Below are 25,584 nucleotides of genomic sequence, written 5' to 3'. Positions count from 1 at the left end.
CGACGTGAAATTCCGAAGATGACGTCAGCCTGTCGTTTTGGAATCGCTTCGGCATTGGTTCTCGATCTTTTGTGTCGGTACTCAATCGGTTGTGTCGGTACTCTGTCGGTTGTGTCGGTACTCTGTCGGTACTCTGCCAGTTATGTCGTAACGAGATCGGGACTCACTCGTGAAAAAAATTCAATTGAACGGATCAAAGAGTCGTAGCGAAGTCGTAACATTTGGTTAGAGGTCGTTTCGAGTCGTCGTTTTCGGGACGACATCGCAGAAATATGAATTTGGCGCCACATTTCCTACGTTTTTGGTACGATTTTTAAGATTTTTTTTTTAATTTTATGGTCTTGGTGGGGTCTTAGTCTTTGGTCTTGGATGTGTGGCAGGGGCTCAACTATAATTATACTCACCACATGAGAATGAAACGACGAGAACAAACAGGGCCAGAAGAGTGCGAGGTGCCGCCATTTTAGGGAAAGATGGAGGGGGACTATTAATCGTGTGACACTGTTTCACGAGAAGAGAACTGTGACGCACACGCGAGCCTGACAAACTGCAACTATAGAATCTGATCATATGATCACATGTTTACAGAGTTGATGTTGAACTTCGGATTTATGGACTACTGGGCTGCAAATAAATAAACGCTGGTACAAAAATAATGTTGTTGCCATCTATCCTCTTTTTTTATGCAAAAATGTTTATTCTGATATCATCTAAGTGCCAGCGTCAAGATATCAAAATGATCAAAGTGGGTTTCGATAACAAAAGGCGTTCACATCCAAACTCAATTTACCAAAAAGTAAATGAAAATCATATAAAAAACCAACTTTCTCCTGGTATATAGCTATATAAACTAGATTGCAATGGCAATGGATAGAAAGGTTTACTTAAAAACAACAACCCCAAAAACAAACAAACAAACAAATACACAAATAAACAAAAAACACCCAAACAAACAAACAAACGAACGAACAAACAAAGTAATTTAATCAGAGGAGGAGTGAAGATGGCTGTAAACCGATGGCTAACCCCCACTTATGCTTGGTGAAATTTGGATAAAAAGTAAAAAAAGAAAAAGGAAAAGCAGCGCCCTCTGGAGTCTAATGAGGCCCTACAACCTCTCCCCCCCCCCCCTCCGATTTTGCACCCCCAGAAACAACTACAATCAAAACAAAACAAAACAAAACAAATAATGCAAAAACACAAACATGTTTTGAATCCGCCCTTGAATCAATCAAGTATGCGAAAGCAGTACCTTAATAATACTTTGAACAAAGTCAGAAACGGAAAACACATTTTCCACCGAGTGATAATTTATTTTTCCCCGCTCATATTTCCCCACCCCACGGTAGTTAAATTATTTATTTTGAAGGCAGGTTCGAAGACCGTACATATATTATCTCTTTTTACAGAAGACTTTTGTATTTTTAGGGCTCAACGCTATTTTTAAGGGCTTTGTTGTTTAAAAAAAATGTTGACGTTATTCGACCTTGGCAAGAGCAATGTGAGTATGTGTCTGTTAGGCTGTCGATTGCTACATGAAAACAAATACGATTTTTGGCAATTATCGGAAAATGTCTGCCTTTGTCCATGATAAAAAGGACTCAAACAAGAGAGGTTTAAGGGGGGGGGGGGTAGGGTAGACTGGGCCTTAGCTCCCTATACGAAAAAGCGTAACCATCCCCTCAGAAAAATTCTTAGAAGAAAAAGAAATTCGTTTAAATCATGTTTATCCATCGGTTTTGAAACAAAAGCATGCAGTTGAATATTAGCATTTGTTTGTAGCACGTCTCTCATGTTCTTGCCAAAATGTTTGATACTGTAGATGTTACATGTTATTTTTGAAATAGGATAAGTTGGAAAAATCAACATATTTTCGGTAACTGAAAAAAAATCTGCATTTTATTGTTGGATGAAGAACAAAGTACCCAAATACATGTGAAATGTAATACAAACAATATTTTGGTAACATCATTTATTTCATATACGAATGCTGTATACGCAGCACTTTTAACAAAGGCAATTTGTTTCACTTTATCTCCTTTTGACAAGCTATCAGAGGAGCTAAATAAAGGTACGATATTATTTATTTACAAATTTGAAAGCCCCTGGTGCTATTAAGATTTCATAACCAGCAAATTTCTGCGTGCAATTATCAAAGAGTAAAACTGACAAGATATTAAATATCAATTTGAGATACCGGTATCAAATGCCGCTATCGGTCTTATAATAAAGTGTGTCATGTAGTCCCGATGTCATGGAGCGTCCGATCATTGCAAAAATATGACATAGCGAATTCATTTGCAAACCAACAGTTAGCTAAGAACCAGTATAATTATAACAAACAATAACAGTTTACACACCTCACAACAGTTTGGCGGTATTTTGCGATAAGCAGATATTTGTCATGCTTGGTGAACTTTGGCCCGCTCTGTGTAGAATTTGATGCCGTTGTCATATGATTTCGGGCTCTAATGAAATCCGGTCTCTTTTATACAGACTCTCTATGAGTTTAGAGTTTAAGCATAGTTCTGAACACTTTAATGACTTCTTGTACATCTACGCCATGTTTGAGTTTATGAATATCTGCCTGTCACATGTTTAGGTACACAAGCCTGTTTACCACCAAGTATAAGTAGTAACTGTAAACAAAATGACAGGGATGAAGTCGAAATTGATAGGCTAAATAAACACTTTTATCACGATTTTCCATCACGTGTCTCATAAAAAGTGAATGTGTTACACTTTTTTAGTTGAGTTATTAGCGCTAGTTGGCTAAAACAATATCGTGGACTAACATGTATGCAAAAAAAAAAAGCGTTTTAACTCTAAAACCCACTTTAACAGTGTAAAGCATGCACAATACTGATGTCTAGTAGTCAATCGGATAACCGGGCTGATTGGTGAGCTGTTGGTACTGTCCAACTTTGGGAGGCGGGTGTTGGACGACTTCGTTGTAGGCTGGTGGGGCGCAATGACTTACACCTAGAGCTCCCTGCTGGGGTGCCGGCACAGCTACGGGGGAAAGGAAATTATTTACAAGGTCATGTCCGTGCTGGTTCTGAGTTTCAACTCACCCCACCCCCTCACAAAAATAATTAATTAATAAATAGAAATGCTTTTGAAATTGTAAATTTTTCTAGCAATATACAAACGTTAATCACTTTTGAATGAGACATCAAATGAAAAACAAATCAGCCCAAGTTTCGTCATGGAATGGTTAGGCCTACTTCACACAATTTGAAATACTTGCAGCCCGACAAATAAAATCGGGTCTCGCAGAGTAAGTTTTAAGTAATTCAAGTAGTAGAACCGGGAACCAATCAAGGCAACCTAAAGTAAAAAAAAAAACACTTTAAAAGTGGGGTTTGTCATTAAAATAATACATATGCATGTATATAAAATCCGTCATGCACCGTGGACTGTTAACACATTAAATTCGTGTATGTACACATTTACTCGAAAGGATGACAAATTCTGATGTGCGTTAAAAACATCGAACTGGCCGTATGGGCCTTATTCATGAGTTGGCCATTTTTGTTGAGTTCCCTGAATGTATTTCATTAATTGTTGACTGTTGAATGGGATGGCGCCAGACTTTTTATGCAGGCGCAATACAGCCTTATTTCACTGCAATTAAAAAAAATATGGCTTTAAACATTAGGAAATGTTTAATTAAAAATTCTAAATTATTCATCGAAGCAGACTGGAATTTATTATAAATGAAACTTGCTATAAATGAAACTTGCTTTCATTTCTCTTCGCAATTTCCAACAATTAATATTTTACCTAACTTTCTATTCAATATGGCCGACTCGTGAATAAGGCCCATAATACGCACCCACTGAAGGTTGCAGACCAAGAAATAGACGGTGTAGTACCAAAATTGCCCAGGCCGACCAAATGACCATTTTGTTCCTCGATAGAGAGAGTTTTGTGGCCCTTGCATTTGAGGTTTGGTTGCGACTTGGGGTTCAACGGATCTGATCCAGACTTTAACATTCTGAGAACATTCTGATGAAATTTTGATTGACTTCAGGACAGCTTTTAAGGGGTATAGTCAACTTGGGAGGGAGGACAAAATCACCATAAGTCATCGATCAACCATGTAAAAGTCGAAAAGAACGTGAAGGAGGAGTTCAGCTTTAATTTGATGTGTGTCTTGTACATCTTTGGACAGTGGCTTAGCAAGGTCATCTTTATGGGGGGGGGGGGCTAAAAATTTCATGAAAGGGCACTTGCACATCCGTGCTCAAATCTAGACAGGTTTTTTTCTCCGGACACTTGGCCTTCGTAAAATCAAACTGGGGGGGGGGGGGGGGGGGGGGGGGGACAAGATAGTGCTTTTAAGGGTGATACCGTACATGCGCGAAATTAAAAAAAGGCACCCACAACGGCCGATGGCACAAAAAGGGCACCATTTAAAAAAAAAGGGCACTTGTTCAGAAAAAAAGGCACTTGTTCAGAAAAAGGCCATTTGTTAACAAAAAAAGGGCACTCTTTAAAAATATTGGGAGAAGGCGCTGTTGAAAAAGGGCATTTGTCTGGACTCAAGGGCAGTTTTTACAAAATATTAAAATACCACCTTACCCCCCCCCCCCCCCCGGCTATGCCTATGACTTGGAGAACTGTAAGTATTGTTTTCATTTTTGTTTGAAGTAGGGGTATTTATCAAAGGTGTCTGCAGCTACAATCCTGGCCAAATCTAGCTGGGCCCCCAACCCGCCGGCCCCCGTTCAATGTTGTCTCTCATTGCGCGGTATGTGCTCCATCAGCTGGAGAGAACAACATTGACCGTTTTGGCTGGGATTGTAGCTACAGATGGGTGGTGCCCAATGACAGGGAGGAGCTGGTAGGGAGGGGCGGGTGTCACTTACTCTGTACTGTGGAGAGTACAACGGGAGGGCGGGGCATCGGCCTCCTTCCTGCGCAGACGCAGCAGACGATCAAGAGAGTGACAAGAATTGATACGCCGATCACACCACCAAAAGATACACCGACTATGGTGCCAGTGCTGTGCGTGCAAATGATACAAATCATCAACATTTTATGAGGAACAACCATGATGATTTTCAATCGCTCTATTGACTTTGATTGTTTCGAATTTACGTACGCGTCTCGTTGACCATACAAGCACCTTGGAGAAAGTACTTTTCTTTTGCTTGTGATATTATGGTACAGCAAACATCATTCTCGCATTCATCCTTCGGACATTTTGAGATTATCCCTGAAAGGCGGTATAGATTCGTTTTTATTCACTCAAAGAAAAATTGTTGGCTTAAACAATTTTAAGGCCCATACTCAACGACAACTAGTCAATGGTAAGCATGTCTTTATTGGACCAGTCAGTTCACCAATGTTTTTGCAGTGTATAAAATGACCGATCACACGTTTGTCCGAATACGGCAGAGTCGTTCTGACAGTATAACAATAGGAGATTCCTGTCGAATCGATCACGATCACTCCATCATAAATAAATTAAGACTCCTAGAATGATAAACTGCTTCGCAGCTTTGAGACGCAGCTGTTTACTAAGTTTTAAAGTTGGAAATAACTTATACCACACTGTAAACAGAGCCCGTAAAAACACTGTCAATTTCCCGTACTTTTTACGGTTTATTACCGTTATTGCTCGTATCGTCACAAGAAAGAACGTGCTACGTGCATTTCCCGTAAACTTGGTGCCCTGACGCAGGCTGGGATTCACAATGCTTTGTATCCGTAACTTTTCGAAACCCCTCCCCTTTCAAACCCTCACAACCGCCTAGTTTTCGGTGCACTCACGCAAGGTTCGCTACTTGCTGATCATTGTGCCATTAAAGCCGTACTGCTTTAGGCCTAATATTGCGGAATTTGGAGAGCCAAGTAGCTAATCCTGCGGTGTTGACCAGCAGTAGGTTGACCCCTTTATGTGGGATCGGTAAAAAGTTGGAAATGAAAATTACGTAACAACTTACGGACGCAAGTTATGTTACAACTTACAGATAATTTAATCTAAAGTGATTTGAAAACCACTGTGCGTGTAAAAGACAAGCTGTAAAATAGGCCATCAGCTTGGGGGTTTGGTCAGTATCAAATCAGGGCATAAATGATTATAGTGCGCATGCACAAGGTATACCGCCCCTATAGTGGTAACAAGCATTTTGATGGACATTTTGAAAAAAAAGGTGATAACACCTAAAAAGCTGCCACTGCTGCAATGCTATCACATATTTTCCAACTCTGGAAAATCGCTAGGGCGATTATTTCCCTCATTTGATACCGGTTGCCAAAACTTCGGACCGAGGCTGATGGCCTAAAACGTATGCATACCCGATTCCCAGCTGCAGTAGCTGGAACCTACCCCCTCCCTACCCCTACACTCAGCTCTGACGCCATCCACTTTGTATTCCATTAATACTTTACGGCAAATTGCCGTCAAATTTACGGGAAATTCGCGTTAAAATTACGGTCACCGTCATTTTTGGAAACCCGTAACTGACCGTAATTTTACGGTCTTTTGTTGGCAACCCGTTTGACAGTGCTACCGTAAAATTACGGGCAAATTGTTCACAGTGCAGTGCAAGTGCAGACCTAGTACAAGCTTCGGCTTCTTGTCTGGCCTCCCCATACTATTATTTCAAAGTTCCGTTAAAATGTTTACCCGATGTATATTATTCAACTTAATTACCTTATAGTATGGAAATAAACCTGAAACCTGAAACCTGAAACCTGAAACCAAGTAGAACCGACTTGAAATGGCCTCATATATCATGATAACAGAAATGTCATGTCATTCAACAGTATTACATTTTTGAAACCATATCAATGGTAGTTTGATTCCGGGAACAGTCTGGTTTGGCCATGAGACATCACCCCTTAAGACAAGACAAGACAATTGTTGTGTAAACCTGGTCACATGATTCAGTTGATTCAAAATGGCTTTTCACTGGAAGTCTATTCGTGCCTCTGAATTATTAGCCAGTCATTGGTGTTATGCAGAGGTGGCAGCAAGTAATTTTTTGCAAGTCCAAGTCAAGTCACAAGTCATTGTTTGCAAGTCCAAGTCAAGTCACAAGTCATTAGGTCCAGTCACAAGTCAAGTCACAAGTCATTAGGTCCAATCACAAGTCAAGTCACAAGTCATTTGGTCTAAACACAAGTCAAGTCACAAGTATCTTTGTCCAAGAACACGTCAAGTTGCACATTATTTTGTCCAGCTGTAATAAGCTAAAAGAACCTGGCGTCAACTTACGAGTTGTTTTGAACATGCCTCCTTAATTCCCCTTTTTCAATGTGTTGCAATTACTATTCTTGTAGTTTATCACATATCTTTCGGATATTAACCCTTTGTATACTTTAATAAATTTACTTTACATTGTAGAAATAAATGTTGAGATGACATGAAAAAAAGACTTTGTATTGTTACCATGAAGCTTTACATGCAGACAAGCCCGATCCGATCTGGAATTAGGGAAAATATACATTCTGTCTACGGCAGATTTTCAAGTACTAGAGGCTAGAAGTTATTTAGATTCAATAGCCATATGAAGCAAGAGTTTGTACGCAGCCCAGAATGACCGAAAATCTATTCGCGGTTAAGCCCCCCCCCCCCCCCCCCCCCCCCCCCCCCCCCCCCCCCCCCCGAAAAAAGTCACAGCGCGACTACTCACCGCTCATCGTGGGTTTTAAGGTGCCGCACGAAATTGCTCGTTGTGTTTGGGCCATCAGTGACAGTGGATCCACATATTTTACAAACAGCATAACTAGCGTCTGACTTGGGTTGGTAACAAGTCATTTTTTTGCAATCCCAAGTCAACTCACAAGTCATTGTTTGCAAGTCCAAGTCAAGTCACAAGTCAGAGCTGGTATTTACAAGTCAAGTCACAAGTCACAAAAATAGCGACTCGAGTCCGACTCGAGTCCAAGTCACATGACTCGAGTCAGCAACTCTGGTATTATGAGGTAAACCTATACAATAGCACTGCCAGGCACACTCCACACCAGTCAACAACCAGGCTATATAGGGGAGTCAGCCAGCCAGCCAGACAGCCAGCCAGCCAGCAAGCCAGCCAGCAAGCCAGCCAGCGAGATAGAAACAAAGACCTGAATCTATTTTATTTAAATTGTGACCTGTTGAATGGGAGGTGCCAGACTATTTTATGATTGGCGTGCATTCCAAGCCTCACTTTCAAATGTTTGTTTAAATGTGGCTTAAAACGTTAGGGTATATGTTGTAAATCACAACTTTGAAATTGTATCCATCAGAGCAGGCTGATACTAATTTGCAATTAACTTTACTTCATTGCTTTCGTTGCTTTCATTTCTACTCGCAGGTTCCAAACATGGAGACTTTACCTCGCTTTCAATTCAATATGGCCGACTCGTGACTAAAGTCTATAAAGTCAGATTGCCTCGTCTTGGAAAAAACTTACTCCCAATAACCATAGTAATCACTGTAGTCACAGCAGTGTTGCCCTGTGGTATATTCATCGCAGCAATACGACCAGTCCCACGATTGCCCTGACCGAGGGCAGTAGAACGACTGGGTGAATGACGATCCATCGTACATGCTCGGGCAATAATCCGTGTAAGCTTTGCGAGGAAATATGAATAAAAGAACAAATCAAAAGTGAAAAAGTTTGTTAATCGATTAAGTTCATGCATGCATATTATCGGTATTTTAGAATGAAGTATTTTATCTTGTATTTTTAATATGTGACACGATAAGATACAGTAAAAAAAATAATTGAAACAAATAATTAACTATATGTAAAATGCAACATCAATATGTTTTGCTTCATTAAGCACACAATATCTGATAATAATTTGTTTTTGTTGCGTCGGCGAAATGTTAATTTAAAATTGGATTTTGCCTTTCACCAAAACAAGTGTCTTAAAGAAGAAAGGAACAGTACGGGCCTACGCTTTAATTTCTAGAAAGTGAAACAATTAAAGGACTTAACGGTTTAGAGTAAAAATCACTCTGATTTTAGGTTGGACTCTTAAAAACTATCATTTATGTGGAGACTGGAGTGAAACCTCAAACCTATTACATTGAATGAATTCACTCCAAATCGTCTTTTCCCCATTTCGACCGTACTCATTTCCTTCAGTACAGGGTGTAAAAGAAAGTGACCTGGATTAATGAGTTTTGCCTAATATAAATTTCATACACCGATGAAGCATGTATAATATTCTAAACGAGCATGTTCGTCCGTTTGAGTGAACAAAAAAATACTGAAATTGTTCCAGAGAACCCATTTTTACAGCTGTCCATGCTAAAATGCTATGCAAAGTGAGAACAAGAGATTGCACACTGCATGTATTCAAATACAAATGGTAACGCTAACGGCTCTTTGGGGGTCAAGGACCAAAAAGCACAAAATACTAGTGTTGTGCACACTTATTATGGAAAGAAATGCATACACTGCAGGTTACTACTCGGTAGTATTTTGTAGCTTTAGGTGACTTTGAGTCAAGACTGAAAAAAAGCATTTTTGTCAGACTTTGTGTTTTGCATATTATGAGGAACAATTCAAGCCCTTTTCTGATATAATGAAGACGATTTTTGTCCGTTTACCTATGCAAGTCTTGGTTCATTCATGGAGGTACAAGATGACCTCCATGGGTTATTGTAATAAAAGGCATCCATCGATGCGTATAATGATCAGTGGTGTGAAGCTGAATTGTATGGTATCCTTAAAATAGACATAACTTGTGACTATATAGAGTATTCAAATTACGTGAATATTTCACTGTTACAGTCAATAACATGTACTTTATTCCTTTGTTTTTGTTTTTAATTAAATGGAGAGAGCGATATATTTTTGTTAATATTGTTTTCAAACTCGGTCACTAGCTTTTTGACTCACCCTTTTGTATACATCGTACATTCAGCGCTAACTAATTCGAAACCCTTTCCCAGGAACTCTGACAGTATGTGCCACTGGCCGGCACTAGCTTACCGCGAAATGGCCGCACAGGCCATAGAAAGTAAGGAAGAAATTATCGGAGGTTTCTCTGTCTTCGTGGTATGGAATAACATATATACTCACCACATGAGAATGAAACGACGAGAAGAAACAGGGCCAGAAGAGTGCGAGGTGCCGCCATTTTGAGGAAAGATGGAGTGGGACTATTATTAATCGTGTGACACCGTTTCACGAGAAGAGAACTGTGACGCACACGCGAGCCTGACAAACTGCAACTCGAATCTGATCATATGATCACAAGTTTACACAATTGATGTTGAACTTTGGATTTATGGACTACTGGGCTGCAAAATAACACAAAAGCTGGATAAAAATACGGTTGCCCTCTATCTTCCTTTGATCTGCACAAATTGTTTATTCTAATATCATTTGCCTGCGTAGGATGTCAACGGGTCAAAGTGGGTTTCGATAACAAACTGAATTTGCAGACAAGTCATGTGAAAAAGTCAACTTTTTGCGGGTAGCTACAATTAGAGGGAAACGAATTGCAATGGTGATGGAAAGAATGGTTTACTTTTTGTTATTAACTGAATCAAAAGAGGAGTAGAGACGGCTTTTTAAAAACCAATGTTATACTCATCTCCCTGTGTGAAAGTTGAATTAAGAGTAAGATTAGAAAAAAAAGGATAATAGCGCCCTCTGAAGTCTAATAAGGCCTTCTACCCCCTCCCTTCGAATTTGCACCCCCAAAACAAATGCAAACAAACAAAACAAAACAAGAATGCAAAAGCAAAATTTGGTTCTGAATGGCTGCCTTAGATCAAACAAGCACTTGATGTGAACAACATTTTGTTTGTCTATCTTTTTTTGTGCTCATACAGCCTTTTGCCATCTTTTCATCATATTATTGTTTTTACCGGCTGTTTTCCCACAAGCTGCTGCTTATTAAAACAGCCCCATGCTCTATTTGCTTCTTTTATTTTGCTGTTAATTTGATATTAACTGCTTTACGGTTTAACCATTTTCTCTAAAGTTTGTAATTTTTTTTCATGAAACATGGAAATAAATGTGAAGTTGAATTGAATAAACTGCGAATTCATTTCCTTAATACTTTGAACAACAAAGTCGGAAACGGATAAACAGATTTTGCCCCGAGTCGGATCATTTGTTTTGTTCCACTCATTTATTAATTGGTTGCTAATCTCTTTTAAAAAGAAGTTAAAGGAAACGTATAATTCATATGATTTATGACATTCTAATGTAGCTTTATACATTCCGCAATACAGTGCGCAATTTGTCCAATGTCAATCATATCAACAGCCGTGCACGTCGGGGCCTCATTATATACGGATAGGCATGGGTTAATATGGGCGATAGGCGGAAGTATCATTGGGGCAAACAATTGTCAATTTTGAAGTTCTAAACAATAAATGTTGTCAACTGATCGTTAATTGACTTTCAGCCCTTGCAGTTTTGCAAGGAGCAGGTAGAGGTACAGATTGAGGCCACAGTCCATGACGGCGGCCGGCAGGTAGTAGTTAGCCCAGGCGATGCACTTGCACAGGACATTGGACGGGAAATATCTATCGTTGGGGTTTTCGTCGGTGAGGGCGCTGGTGTAGGCCTTAATCACTGGGACGATACTGCTGTGGGTCGTCTTCAAGATGGGCATGATCAGGGCCGTCTTGACACTCTGGAAGTGGTCCTCGCCGTACGCCTGTCGGACCTCCATAGGGGTGGAGTTCCAGACGCTGTCCATCCCGCTGGTGAGGGTGTCCTCTTTAAGCATAGCAGAACTTCCTGTGGTGTTGAAATGCGTTAGTTCATTTTGGCAACCTGAATTCTATCTCTGGAGAACCACTCTTGAAAAGATTCCCCCCCCCAAAAAAAAATATAATAATAAAACTCCAGTTTTTGTTCGACGCGGAAATACAGTAATATATCGTGTGCACTGCAACTACCTGTGAGGTGTGTACTTTTGTTCAACAGGGATACACTTGAGTAGACCTCTTGTCTATTTATTATTAACCATAAAATTATAACCGGAATCCTCATTTTGTTATGCATGATCTCATTAAATGAGCATGGTTAGGGTTAATGAATTACAAGACGAAATACACTTCAAATATGGCTGCTGATTTAAATCGGTAATATTTGTAATATTTCCATTTTCGGTTTGTTAGGATTGAGGTTTTTGTTTGTTTACTGAAGCAGAATTTGACTGACCTGCCGAGAAGGTTCCAGGTTCCACGATGACAGCCTTGACGCCCCACTGGAACATCTCAATGCGCAGCACGTCGGTGAAAGACTGCACGGCGTACTTGGTCATGCAGTAGGCCGCACAGTACGGCGAGCTGAATCGGCCCAGCACGCTGCTCATGTTCACAATCCGACCTATATAACAATAATCAATCAAAAGAGAATGTTACGGTTGACAGGTGTTGGAAATCGTCCAGTAAGAACCATATACTTTTGTGCAAAGTTGCCGAGTTGCGAGATTCAAAGGAAAACATGGGGACCCAAGATTATCTGAGCCTCGTCATGAATGTTTATGCGTTTCGATTTTATTTCTCTAAATACTATGGAACTTAATTCTGTGAATTGAATTTCCACCCAATTCACAATACAAACGAGACATGACCAAGGCAAGCCTAGCAAAGCTGAGTACCAGGAGCGCACACAGCAATGGGAGTCAAGTTGGCTCAGTGGTTAATGTCCTCGCCTTCCACCGCTATGGCTGGGGTTCGATTCCTGACCTGGTGCACGTGTGGATTGGGTTTTCAGTCCCTACCCGTTTCTGTGGGTTTTCCCCAGCATATCCTTCTGGGGTTTTCCTCCCACCTCTAAAACTGTAGTTTCTTCTCATTGTCTTCTCTAAACAGGTGTCTTCAGGCTTTCGAGCTACAATGCCCAGGTGAACCTTGAGGAATCCTTGGTTTCATAAATAAAGTCCATTCAACCGGTTCAGAACGGCTGCTCACTGGAAGTCTCTTCGTGCATGTGGCCTACGCAATGGGCCGGACTTTAGCCCGTTAATTTGCGGAGTACCGGGCAATCCTTCAAACTTTGGGGCAAAGGAGAGATTTAAGCAATTCTCATTCACTTAGTGACAAAGTGGATTAGTGAGTCAGTCAGTCAGATATAAAGAGAAGAATTATAGGCTGGTCCTCTCTGACCAGCAATAACGCAATTATGTACCTTTGCTTTTACGTATAAGAGGCAGGAACGCCTTGGTCACCCGGACCATGCCCCATACATTGATGTCCATCACCTTCTGAAATGCGTCCATGGAGATCCATTCGACTACTCCGAACACTGCCACGCCCGCGTTGTTCACCACTCCCCATAAAACTGTATAGTAGGCGGGGCAAACAGGGTATGATGAGGGTTATGTCAAACTTTATAAAAACGTTAAAGGTTACCACCCCCTCCCCAGACGTACCCATTCCAAAGTCTGTTCTAGATTAAAACACCTTAGTTTGCGCTCAACGGCGACTGGCGGATCTGCATATTCATGACGCAGCTGAGGAGTTGATGAAGCCCGGCTAGAACCTTTTTTTCAAGGGGATAGTTCAGTGGTTAAAGTCATAGATTTACAAATCAAAGCAATAATAGACGCTGATATAGGAAAGAATTTAAAACAATACAGTAAGGTCTAAATGATTACAATTAGTAGAAAATTTGGTTAGCAACTCCAACTACCACCCCACCCGTCCCTCCCCACCCCCCTGTATCAAATTTGACAAAACGTCTCACCATCTCCCGATTTGGCCAATGTTGCCTCCACAAGAGAGACAGCCTCTTTGACCTCCTTGTCGCTGGTCACGTCCAACTGGATAACCGTCAGTTTCTCTGAGCAGCCCTGCCTGAGCCCTGCCGCCCCCTCCCCGTGCTCAGACAAACACCCAGCGAACACCCGGAACCCAAGCCCGTCCAGCCGCCTGGCCAGAGCGTTACCCATCCCGGTATCGCAGCCGGTGATCAGCACGGATTTGCCCCGCGTGCTGGCGATCTTGCCCCCGCTCGTCACCCTGGCGGCGATGAGGTACGAGGCGACGACAAAGATGACGCTCCCGAGGCATCTGGAGAGGAGTTCCTGACTGATCAGGGGAACTAAGAACCGCACAGAGGAGTAAGAGCACAGGAGAAAAATAGCCACAGCTTTAAGAGTCAGGTTTGCCATGGTGAAATTATTTGGGCAAAAAAACACCCCAAAAAACTCGCAAGCAACTGGCTCAATGGCAATTGAATGTCATTGAACCACTGGCCTGTTATCAACCCTGAGTTAAAAATAGTCTCTGTACTTCGCCCATGTTAATTTTAGTTCAAGGTAAATATGTACATGCAGTGCAATTTCTGTACAACTATTGTACGAGTGACAATAGATAGGCCCCTAGCTGGGGCATCCTTGTTAAGCTCCCTAACAGAAGATATATAAAAGGATTTGTCGAACAAAATTCAAATACTCATGTTTTATAAGAACTGCATCCTAGTCATTTCTTGAACCATCGCCAATGGAAGCAAATCAGCCAATCACCTCTTTCTCAAAGCACCCGAGCAAAGACCCCATATATGCCATTCCATGTTCGGTTTCTGCAGCAGATTTACGCAGCTACAATATCCCAGCCTGCCAATGCCGATTCCGATCGGTTCCTGATCCCCCTACCCCCACCTCTCCGACGAGCAGCCTCTCTCCACCCGGCTCCCCCCCCCCCCCCCCGAACTCTCGAAAGTAATACACTTCAAATTATTCCACATTAATTTTATAGAGAGTTCTGACGGTCATGAAATTTGGAATTGAATATAATTATGGCACTGCCCCTCTGGCAAGGTTGGGGCTTCCAATTCTGAGCATTATGGATGCAACTTGGTCCGAAAGTGGCGCTATAGGCTATGTTGTGGAGGTATCCTTGTTCAAAAGGCTACTTTTCCAGTTTGGGAAACATCACCTTCGTTTTAGGGGTCGTCTTCTTTGGGTGAGAATTTCTCCAAAAAGTCATCGGTCAACTCACCATGAATTGAATGAAAGACGACATGTTGATCATCATTTTTCTGTGCAGCCTGAATATACTTGTGAGAGTTCTGAGTATTTTTAAAAGAATTTTGAAGTAAATTTCTCACTGGTGTCTATGGGAATTCATTTACTGGGCTGTGGTTGCATTTTGTGGGCCGTGAACTTGAAAGTTAAGTTGTTAACAAGAAGGGCAGATGCCGTGCACATGACTGCCAGCTCGTATTTCTGTGTAAGTTGGATGAAACTGGCCCTAAAATTGCTCTATTTTGCAATTTTAGTGAAGGCATCATTTTTCAAGTTGGTGATGGGCTTCACTACTACGTTTAGGGTGTGATCATCTTTGGGTAGAAATTTCTCCCAAAAGTCATCGGATTACCCCAAACAAATTGAACAGAAATTCAAAGACGACGAAATAAGCTTTAATTCCATGTGTCCAACACCTTGGAGACTTGTATTTTTGGTGTGATTTCTGGAAGTTCGCCGGATCGGATTTCATCACCGGTGTCTATGGCAGTTGATTTACAGGTCTAGTGAATAAAAGTGATAAACAGTCAAAATATTCTATAATAGAGAGGTCTGAGAGCCATGGAATGGGGGGGGGGGGGGGGGGGGTTGAAGATATACACGAACATGTATGGCATTGTACCCCTTCGCTCGTACCCCCCGCCCTGCAAACAGGACGCTGAGATACTCTGATGAGCTTCACAGAATCTTGTGAAGGAAGTGTATGACCTATGTATAAAGCATCTGGCTGCAGCTGTTCAAGACCGCAGTTAGACAATGTGCGTTCGTGATTCGAAACGGAGCCTGAGCGAGTGACGGGAATTGTAAATTTACAACACAGATAAGTTTTACAGAATTTCCTACATTATTACGTCGCTTTTCAACGAGGAACAAAAATCTCTAAACTGGAATAAAAGAGAAATGAATCAGTCTTAACGGCCGTTTCAAACCTTGCAGAGTCATGACCTTGATGACGCGCAGGTCGCTGGTCACGCAAAATCCAACCAATCGGAGCGTGAATTCATCAGAGTATCCCAGCGTCCTGTTTGCAGGGCGGGGGTACGAGCGAATTGTACCCCTGGCCCGGACGTGAATTATTTTTTCCCAAACAACACCGCATGGTTGTTGAGCGCCCTCGACGATACTTTTATGATGTCGTTTGGTGGGGGGGGGGGGGGGGATCGCCGCCCGGACTTGGGGCTTCCAATTCCTAGCAATTTGGATGCAATTGGGCCCGAATGGCGCTATTTAGCCATGTTGTTGAGGGATCTGTTTTTCACGATACATGTAGCCTAGTATGGGAAATATCACTCGTTTTAAGGGTCATCTTCTTTGGTTGAGAATTTCTGGAAAAGTAGTGGTCAACCCATCAAAATTTGAAAAGAAATTGAAAGATGACATGTTGATCTAAGTTTTCTGTGTAGTCTAAACACATGTGCATGGGCGTCGCTAGCATTTTTTTCTAGAGGGGGGCAAAGCACATTCCCCCCCCCCCCCGAAATCCCTTTACTTTTCCAGCATATTCTATATTCATATTTACCCATTGCAAATTTGACCTGCGAAATAATAAATGAAATTCTCGATTGATCATTTTTCGAGGATGGGTGGGGACATTTGCCCCCCCCCCCAACCCATTAGATTAACGGCAATATGACTTCGCGCATTTTTTTCTTTCTTATTTCCTCCTTTTTTTGGGGTTACTTTTCCGAGGGGGGGGGGGGGGAGCGCCTCCCTTGGCCCCCTCCCCCCTCGCGACGCCCATGCACCTGTGAGAGTTCTGACTTGAGACACCCCGAAAAGCGCCCTCATGCGCCACATTTCCGCAATTGTATCCGATTCCCAGACTTCTACCAACCGAAATACCCCGTTAGAAAACGTCCTTTTAAAAGTGTACCTGTCTAAAAACTGGAATGCATAAGTCGCCGCGGGAAAGCGCAGAAGTTGCAAATCCATGTGCCCAAAAGTCCAGAAGAGCTCCCCAAAAGTTCAATGTTTGTCAGTATTCTGCTTTCCCATTTGATTCCTTTGCAACTGCAGCGTTGGAGGAACATAGAGGAACCAAGGTGCTATTCGTTTAAAATTTACAACCAAGTTGTGTGAACATGGTGAAGGCCTATTTTTTAGGCCCATGAAAATGAAAAATTGAAACTTAGATTTGCGTCCGAAAATGTTCCCGATGACAGGAGGCTTTTTTTTCATTGGAAAGATTCCCATATCTGGCCATCACTAATTTGTCCCTTCAGTAACTTATCAGCCATCATCAAAAAGTGATGGCCTCCGTGATGGCACATTTGTGATAATGTGTCCTAATTCCTAAAAAGTCAAATTGAGCAGGGAAAATATTGAAGTAGGCCTATTTACTGAGAAATCACTTGCACTAGCCTGACTAGGACTTCTTGCACTACTTAGAAATTTCCAGACCAGTCTCATACGGTTTGTGTACAGAGTGACAAGTGATGGTCAGATATGGGAATCTTTCCCCCATTTTTCACTATGCATGATTTTAGTGAAAAATCAATCACTTGACCATCTTCTAGTCCGAGTAACTTGGACCCAACTTATCGCCTTTTTTAACATTTGGACATGGTCTGGCGATAGTGGGGTCCAAGCTAATACCGCGACCTGGACAACATCATCCTGTCACTGTCCCAAAAACCAACATTTTCCAACAAAAACCATCAGATTTCACCTTCAAAACGGCCTCCAAATTGCTAGATATGCCACCTGAGGTACAAGTAGACATCGATAATTAAGATGGTTGTACTGAAGTTTACTTACGATCCGGAAAAAAGTGAAATTTTCCGTTCATTTCGGAGAGCTCCCCTCGCGATCTTGAACACGTTAAATTTCCGATCGTGTTTAATGTTTGAACGACGCGATTTCTTCTACATGCCCAGCGTACATTCGATGGTCCCCGTATCCCGAGTGCGATTCCGTTACCGAGCGCGCGCGATGCATCGGTAACGGAATCGCACTCGGGATACGGGGACCATCGAATGTACGCTGGGCATGTAGAAGAAATCGCGTCGTTCAAACATTAAACACGATCGGAAATTTAACGTGTTCAAGATCGCGAGGGGAGCTCTCCAAAATGAACGGAAAATTTCACTTTTTTTCCGGATCGTAAGTAAACTTTAGTACAACCATCTTAATTATCGATGTCTACTTGTACCTCAGGTGGCATATCTAGTAATTTGGAGGCCGTTTTGAAGGTGAAATCTGATGTTTTTTGTTGGAAAATGGGACGGTGTTGTCCAGGTCGCGGTATTAGCTTGGACCCCACTATCGCCAGACCATGTCCAAATGTTAAAAAAGGCGATAAGTTGGGTCCAAGTTACTCGGACTAACCATCTTCTAAATTGTGGCAGTGGTGGATGCCACCCATGCCACGGAAGTAGCTTGATCATGTTGATTGGTTAATGCTCAACTGCCATGTCAAAAAGGTCCCAGGATCGAAACTGTGCTGGACACATTTTTATTTTATTTTTATGTTCTTGGAACAGTTTCATTTCCTTAAAATGTTTGTATTCAAATTTATGCTTCTTTTTAGTGAAGATCGCATTTTCTTCTTTATAATCCATGGCTTTGGAGGATTTGTTTTTAAAAAGGGAAATACAGTCAAAGAATTTGGTTGATAGTCTGGTTCCAACAGCCAAAGATCCTGACATTGATTGTGAATATTATTATTAGGCCAAATAAAAAAAAAGATGTTTAGCGTCCCCGCCCACTTCCTTTTTGGAGGCCGCCTCCTTTCTTTTTTTTTTAACCGAACAAATGATAAATTTTAAACAGTGACATCATTTTGGCCTCTTTGTCTGTTGCATCTAGTCCATATAATTATAAAGCTGGTATGTCATTTTCTGACTCCAATGGCGGCCATTTAAACAAACAAACTGGCGGCCATCTTAAAAAATAGCCTGGTCGGGCGACCATTTTGGAGGGGGAAAAAAGGGACTCCCGCTTCCTTTTTTCAAAAAGGCAGGACGCTAAACATTTTTTTTAATTTGGTCTTGCGTCAGGGAAACACGGTTGACTGCCGTTACTAAAGCCACTGCATTAAAAAAAAATCGGAATTGCAAAGTAATAATTCAATAACTAAACATGGGCTGATTTTTTGGGTCCACGTCTCATTCAAAAGTGAATAACTTTTGTATTGCTAGAATAATAGCAATTTAGAAAAAAAAATCTATTTTTCAGGATGAAACTCGGAAAAAAAAAACACAGCAAATGCAATTTTAACTGGAGCTTGAATCTAAAGCTGCCGACAAACCCAAACTTTATAGTCATCTGTTTGTCTTTGTTCAGGCCATGATAGCGGCCAGTGAACCTCATGAGTTCATTCCGTTTGGCCGCCAGTTCAGCAGAGGCCAGTCGGACCGCACAGGCCAGCCTGCCAGCCAGCAGGGGGAGACAGCCGGTATTGACTTGGACCTTCCCATCACTGCACTGAGGGAAGTTAATATCAGCGATGCCTCTCAGGTAACACGAATCTTTGTGTACCGCACGCCGAGAAACCAGCTAAAAAAAAACCTTTGTACCTCTGTATTTCGTTGCTCATAATTTTCGTTGCATGTAGCGCAGTGGCATCCTCAAAAGGGCCACTCAATTTGCACAATTTGTAAGTCAGATAGTCGGGGAGTCAGTCGGTGAGTCATTTCCGTCAGTGAGTCGGGGAGTGAGTCAGTCAGTGAGGTACAAAAAAGGACTTCAGGCTGGCCCATCTTGGACTAGCAAAAATTAACAATTTAAAAAAACTTGAAGCGCACATTCACCTTACCCTGTCATGTTAAAATAATGGCATCCATCATGAATTAATCCAAGTCGTCTTGGATTGTTTGTTGCAGAAGGAGTTTTGGCACATTTCGCAGAATCGCAAGACCGACGGCAAGGATTTAGACTATGACGAGGAGATCTACATCAAGGGCACGGCGGTGGTGTGGAGTCGGGGGTGCCAGTCACAGGCTAGACTGGTCCAGAAGTCCTACCAGTTAGACTCGCCCATCATTGAGGTATGGACCTAGCCCCATAAATGTGGCCTATTTACTGGACTGCCTCCGTAAACATAGGCCACACGTCCACATGTACAAAAATCGTGTCGACTTTGCCAAATTTTGATTTTCACATTTAGGCTTAGTTTGTAGGATTTTTTTGCTTTAGAAGCATACTCACCCACTTTATAGGCTAGTCAGAAAGTGCTGCCTTTTTCAGATGTCTAATTTTTGTGAAATTTCATGTTGAAATTTTGATACGCAAATGTGTAAAAATGAATCTGGAAATTTCACGAAAAATATACATCTGAAAAAGGCAGCACCTTCTGATTAGCCTATAAAGAGGGTGAGTATGCTTCTAAAGCAAAAAAAATCTACAAACTAAGCCTTAACCCTAACCCTGCCAGACGCAACACAGTGCATCAGGTGGAAAAGAACTGGTGCACTTTGATGCATTCAGCTGCCAACACCAGTGCATGAATGGCCAGCTCTGAAACGATGAGAGCTAAGTCCCACTGAACAATGCCACAGTTGTATCCTGCTGCGTGCAGTGACCACGGACTCTGAGGCAGTGTGGCCTTGAGACTTTTCCCCTGATGGATCTTGCTACACTGGGCAGGCTTGTCACTTAGTCAAGTGTTGCATGTTGCTGTGCTTGGCAGGGTTCTAGCAAACATACCCTGGAGGGTTAGGGTTAATGTGAAAATCAAAATTTGGCAAAGTCGACACGATTTTTGTACATGTGGACGTGTGGCCTATGTTTACGGAGGCAGTCTAGTAAATAGGCCACATTTATGGGGCTAGTATGGACCATGGTACCCCCCTCAACGGTTACAAAGGGAGAGTATGGGGAGACCACTTGGAGGGATATTTAAACGCATTGCTGGCGACGCCTGATGCTAACGTGAAGATGCCACGGGTTTGTGAAGATTCAGGATGAAATAAATCATATGTACATGTCCATGTAGCTCACACCATGCGCACATGAAGCAGTAATGCACATGCGGTGTGTCCATCCCACAGGGAAATCTTGAAAGTGGTCATAAAGGTGCCAGCCACTGTCCAGGAGTCCAAGATGCCTACCATTCTGATTCACCAAACAGTAAAGGCACTATCATTGTTTAATTCTGGGGCGGCAAATCGATGCAAGAAACTTATTTTTGTTTGATGAGGCACGGATAAAGTGTCATTAGCAACACCCTAGTACTGTACAGAATCTGTTGGGTTTAGTTTCAGCTGCCTACAGAATGCTCAATGTTATCAATGTGGACTCCGTGCACAAGTACCCCGACAACAGTTACAAGGGGAAAGATGGAGGAGACCGCAGTCGGAATAAAATAAGTTGTGCGTACCCGGTACAATAATCGTGAGAACCAGTGTGTACACGTGATGTGTCCCTCCCACACTCTGGCTGTGACCCCAATGCATTGTGACTTGCAAGCATGTAGAAACACAACAAAAGAAATATTCACTTTGAAGGGATTGAAAAAAACAACACCACATAGATATTCTGGTACAACCCAAGGCGTCAGATCAACTGAAGCCCAATCCCATGTTGGCATGGTTGGGTCACAGATGTGAATAGTGAGGAAAGTATCACTGTTGTCCTGAAGTTCAGATCATTTTGAACTTGTCAACTGAACCATTGCCTAAAAAGTTGGTTATTTTCCAAATGCATTTTGTTTTTCAGGCAGAGTGGGTGACATTCAGGCTGCAAGACACCAAGGGTGACCCTCTGGAGGAAAGAACCCATCAAACAGGTGTGAAATAACTACACCTGCAAAGTACTGAAGGGTTTTCCTGGTCAATTTCAACAAAAAGTTGGTCTATTTAAATACCAGGCCCGTTCAGTTTCATGTGATATAAAATTCTGCCTTACATCAGCACATAATCATCAAATCATCATCAGGAGTCATTTGATTTCATTGGTTAGCATTCTTTCCCCTACTAGCTTTGTTCAATTTCATATGGTAATTTAGTTAGTTTTTGTCAAAGCCAGTATAAAGAGACTAATCAAGAATTGTTTGGGGGTGGGTGGGGGGGGGGGGTGCGGCCTGCATCAAGTCACAATTTGGTAGGTCAAAACAGTTTCTACGGAATGCATCATAGGTGAGTCACCTCACTTCAATGGGTGTGCTACAATATGTAAATAGTGGGTCCAAAATGCATCACTATGATCATGCAGGGGGTGTGTAGATTTAAAAAAAGAAAAGAAAAAAGGATGAATCCCTTTTGGACAATAGTGAGTCATGGATTACTGATTCACTGCCAATTTTTTTTTTAATTTCCATTTGATAATGACCCTCTCCCCTGCACACACAAACAACAAAAATAATTTCACCTTTCAAGTGAATACAAGTTTTCGATTCAGGATCCAACCCGAATGTGCTACCCTCCAAAAAAAATTAAATTAAAAGAAAACCAGCATAAGCTGTAGAACTACTGAAAGGTGTAAGACCATTAAGACAACATCCTACTTAATGTTACAGTCAATGATGGTCAACTTGGATAAGAAAGTAAACTCTTTGGTTTATTTGTTTATAGGAGATGCAGTGCCAAGTATCTGCATCACCCAAGCGGCTGTCCTGAATGTTTTCACTGAGGGAGGGGACCAATTCACAGCTTCCCTCCCATTCCAGGTACAATTGGCCACATTTTTCACAGCTTATAAACATCTTGCCAGCCAGTACATTCCATTTTGTAAACCCATATTCATAAGTACCTTTGGCGGTTTAACTTTTCCTGTTGGCCAAGAACCCCTGTCACATAGGTTGTTTTTAACTGAGGGAATAAGTGTGTGCTTTGGAGGTTTTAAACACTCTGTTTAAGATCAGTTGGATTCTGGATACTTATATTAGGCCTGGGTAATTATCAGCATCCAGACTCCAACCAGTCTTAAACATAGTGTTTAATACTGACCAAGCACATATTTATTCCCATTCATAAATACCTTTTCGGTCAAAAGAAAATCAAAACTTTTCGGTCCAAAAGTCAAAACAAGTAAAAAATTATAAATGTTCAACAATTTCGATCCACAAAAGACCCCTCTAGCTATACAATGGTAAGGCCCTCTGGTAAACAACTCCTTATATGGAGATTGACGCGCGTACTGCATGATGTGGCACACAACACAGATGTACTGGTGTAGTGTGAATTAAGAACTATGAAACACTGACTCACTGGTAGTATTGCGCATGCCTACGTGAGGATTGTGAACGCTCAACCAATAAAACGGTGCTGGCACCGGATTTCATAGGAGTCCAAATTTAATGTGACACTGGAAAACTGTTTGAGACCAGCCAGCTATGTCTTTATCAACCGTTTAAAAACTGGCCACATGATGGGCTCTCGACCAATAGGAATGGGTAAACTTGTCTTAGGTTTTTGTGAATGCTATTTAAAGGCATATAGGATCATTTTGCTTTTCATGCATTTTGCTTTTTTCCGAAGAAATCCGAAAAATCCAAAGAAAACGGTGAAGTTTCAGCTTGAGAAAACTGTGAAAATGCATGCACAACCTTATTGATCACAAAACACGATTTTGTTAATAGCGCCATTATTTCCAAAAATCAGTCAACTGACTGATCGTTTGAAATCACCTTACGTATCTAGATTTCTTCTAAATGACAGCAAGCCAGATGGAATAATTTTATGGGGGATTTAGTGCCAGTACAATCTTTAATCCAAGTAAGATTTCGATCATTATTCAGTTGGTTACTGTTGGGATAAATGCAAATGATCCTATGTGCCTTTAAACACCGCTAAGCCTCCCAGTTTCACATAGGAATTTTGATTGTTTTCCCTTTTTTTCAATCAGGTTTCCCATTCCTGGAGCATGGACCAAGGACTGCTGCTGGAAAGATCTGTATCCAACCAAGAAATAACAAGTCCCAAAAGGTTTGTTGTTCAATCCGTTGTAATTTTGCTTACACATGCAAATAAATAAGATATTTGCTACATGGTACCATGTTTTTTTCAAATTTGCAAAGAAAGTAAGTGATTGAATTACGAAGTTCTCAACAATGATATATAAGACGTCTTCGCACGAGAGCACTTCATGGTAGACTTTGCTCTGTGAACAAGGATTCCAAATTGAAGTGTGCCTTAGCGGTGACCACACAGTTGGAAAAGTTTTTATAGTTCGGGAAATCAAGACCGATTTGTGGGGACTTTCAACTGTCCCCACAGCATCTTTAGTCCCCATGATAAGTTTTGTTTATTATTTTTATTATATTATATTATTATAAACGGTTTATTGATAAAAAGATGGACATGGCAGCCCGAGGACTGAATTACATCAACATTTACAAATATTCAAATAGACGTAAACATGAAACATTAAAAAGACTGGTAAAAGACAAGAAAAGTTAAACCAAACTATATAAAATATATGCACGTTTGTAAGTATGATTAGCATCAAACAATAAAAGGATAAGACAAGACAGAACAAGACAAGACAAGAAAAAAAAGACGTAGACAAGACAAAACAAGGCAAGATGTGACAGGACTAGACTAGACAAGTCAACCTTAAATTAATAATCAGCAAAAACAAAAAAGACTGGTGATTTGTACCCACATTTATCAGGTGTGTTGTCTTAAAATCTACGAAAAACAACAGGGGGGGGATATTTACAAGGGAAATTAGGAACGAGTTATGGGGACTTTCGACCCCCCCACTGTGACTTTTACCCCCACAACTATTTCTCATCAGGTGTGTGGTCCCAACAACTACATATTACGCATGTGTGTGTCGTGTGTGTGTGCTGCTGCGCAATTGATAAAGCTACAGGACATTTGTAGAACTGTGAATGTAAAGTTCGAGCAAAAACACTTGGTGACAAACTGTATTGTGCATCCAAAAATCGCACACTTCTAAAACCATCAGATTTTTAACCTCACATCTAGCAAAGACACAGCATGTTTTTTATTCTCTTGAATTGTAACATTAATGGTCATGTTGATGATTTTTTTTTTACAGGGAATCAGAATGTCTGCCGACATTATTCAGTCTTCAGCATCCCTTAGACGAACCTGCCCCGGTCATATGCAAAACAGGAGGTGGGTGAACAAACAGGCCAAATTCTTGAGCAATTGATGCCAGATTTGGTCTATAAATAGACGTGAATCCAAGGTCAATGATGTAACCTTACACATTGCTGCAGTGGCAAAATTTCTTTTTATGATCTTTATTTGTTAGATTCTTGCTTCATTACACAGGATATTTCTAGTGGTTGTGCCCAGATAAATGCCTCGCTTTAGTGCCTGATTTACTGAAAAATATATGGCCTAGTTTTATAAAGGCACCCAAAACATAAGCACAGTCAAAAAGCACAAGAAGAAGGTTACGCAGTTTTCCCTCGCATTTTCTGCATTCGTCGCCACACAGGATGTCATACTGACATGTCTGTAGTGAAGGATGCCGATCAGTTTGATGAGTTGGTAGAACACTTGGCTTGAATGACGGAGCTCTCGGGTCCAAATCCTGTCAGTCACAATTTCTCTTTTCATTTGAAGAGGGTGAAATGTGACACAGTGATTGAACATAATCAATTTTGAGCTATATTGGAATTTCTAGGCTGATAACAAAAGTTCATTGAGCATATTTTTATGCCCCGCGGCGAAGCCGAAGGGGCATACTGTTTCCGCCTTGTCCTTCCGTGGGTGGGTG

The 25,584-nt window shown here is 41.4% G+C and overlaps 3 protein-coding genes across 5 annotated transcripts in view; 1 reads left to right on the top strand and 2 right to left on the bottom strand.

The window, feature by feature from the left end:
• Window positions 1-1,172: 1,172 nt before the first annotated feature.
• Window positions 1,173-10,257, bottom strand: LOC119743559. The gene is made up of 4 exons (XM_038219981.1): window positions 10,035-10,257; window positions 8,412-8,571; window positions 4,875-5,011; window positions 1,173-3,012 (listed from the first exon to the last, which is right to left on the bottom strand). The coding sequence occupies exons 1-4, from the start codon at window positions 10,090-10,092 to the stop codon at window positions 2,870-2,872; spliced, it is 498 nt and encodes a 165-aa protein (XP_038075909.1). The 5' UTR covers window positions 10,093-10,257; the 3' UTR covers window positions 1,173-2,869.
• A 795-nt stretch (window positions 10,258-11,052) lies between these two features.
• Window positions 11,053-14,166, bottom strand: LOC119743557 (D-beta-hydroxybutyrate dehydrogenase, mitochondrial-like). The gene is made up of 4 exons (XM_038219980.1): window positions 13,668-14,166; window positions 13,110-13,262; window positions 12,138-12,305; window positions 11,053-11,711 (listed from the first exon to the last, which is right to left on the bottom strand). Exons 1-4 carry the CDS (start codon window positions 14,092-14,094, stop codon window positions 11,359-11,361), a joined length of 1,101 nt encoding a protein of 366 aa, XP_038075908.1. The 5' UTR covers window positions 14,095-14,166; the 3' UTR covers window positions 11,053-11,358.
• A 2,641-nt stretch (window positions 14,167-16,807) lies between these two features.
• The window catches only part of LOC119742627 (anaphase-promoting complex subunit 1-like), a 63,581-nt gene continuing 54,804 nt past the window's right edge, over window positions 16,808-25,584 (top strand). For 2 of the 3 annotated variants that reach the window (XM_038218755.1, XM_038218754.1), the window contains exons 1-7: window positions 16,809-16,991; window positions 19,234-19,407; window positions 19,773-19,937; window positions 21,607-21,676; window positions 22,461-22,555; window positions 23,734-23,813; window positions 24,895-24,974. In XM_038218755.1, coding sequence (XP_038074683.1) covers window positions 16,839-16,991; window positions 19,234-19,407; window positions 19,773-19,937; window positions 21,607-21,676; window positions 22,461-22,555; window positions 23,734-23,813; window positions 24,895-24,974 — 817 coding nt within the window. In that variant the 5' untranslated portion in view covers window positions 16,809-16,838. Of the gene's footprint in view, window positions 16,992-19,233; window positions 19,408-19,772; window positions 19,938-21,606; window positions 21,677-22,460; window positions 22,556-23,733; window positions 23,814-24,894; window positions 24,975-25,584 lie in introns of all 3 variants that reach the window. The other variant, XM_038218756.1, reaches the window with a different exon arrangement.

This window comes from Patiria miniata, unplaced genomic scaffold (assembly GCF_015706575.1).
Source record: "Patiria miniata isolate m_02_andy unplaced genomic scaffold, ASM1570657v1 HiC_scaffold_6, whole genome shotgun sequence".
Lineage (NCBI taxonomy): Eukaryota > Metazoa > Echinodermata > Asteroidea > Valvatida > Asterinidae > Patiria > Patiria miniata.
This window is presented reverse-complemented; position numbering and strand designations above follow the sequence as displayed.

What these genes read in the sequence shown, in the direction of transcription:
- LOC119743559 (XM_038219981.1), bottom strand. Translation starts at nt 10,092, where the DNA reads ATGGCGGCACCTCGCACTCTTCTGGCCCTGTTTCTTCTCGTCGTTTCA. An exon ending in CGTCGTTTCATTCTCATGTG is followed by an intron (nt 8,572 to 10,034) that starts GTGAGTATATAT and finishes TTCCTCGCAAAG; the next exon opens with CTTACACGGATTATTGCCCG. An exon ending in GATTACTATGGTTATTGGGA is followed by an intron (nt 5,012 to 8,411) that starts GTAAGTTTTTTC and finishes TTGCACGCACAG; the next exon opens with CACTGGCACCATAGTCGGTG.
- LOC119743557 (XM_038219980.1), bottom strand. Translation starts at nt 14,094, where the DNA reads ATGGCAAACCTGACTCTTAAAGCTGTGGCTATTTTTCTCCTGTGCTCT. An exon ending in TCTTATACGTAAAAGCAAAG is followed by an intron (nt 12,306 to 13,109) that starts GTACATAATTGC and finishes ATTGTTATATAG; the next exon opens with GTCGGATTGTGAACATGAGC. An exon ending in ACCTGGAACCTTCTCGGCAG is followed by an intron (nt 11,712 to 12,137) that starts GTCAGTCAAATT and finishes TCAACACCACAG; the next exon opens with GAAGTTCTGCTATGCTTAAA.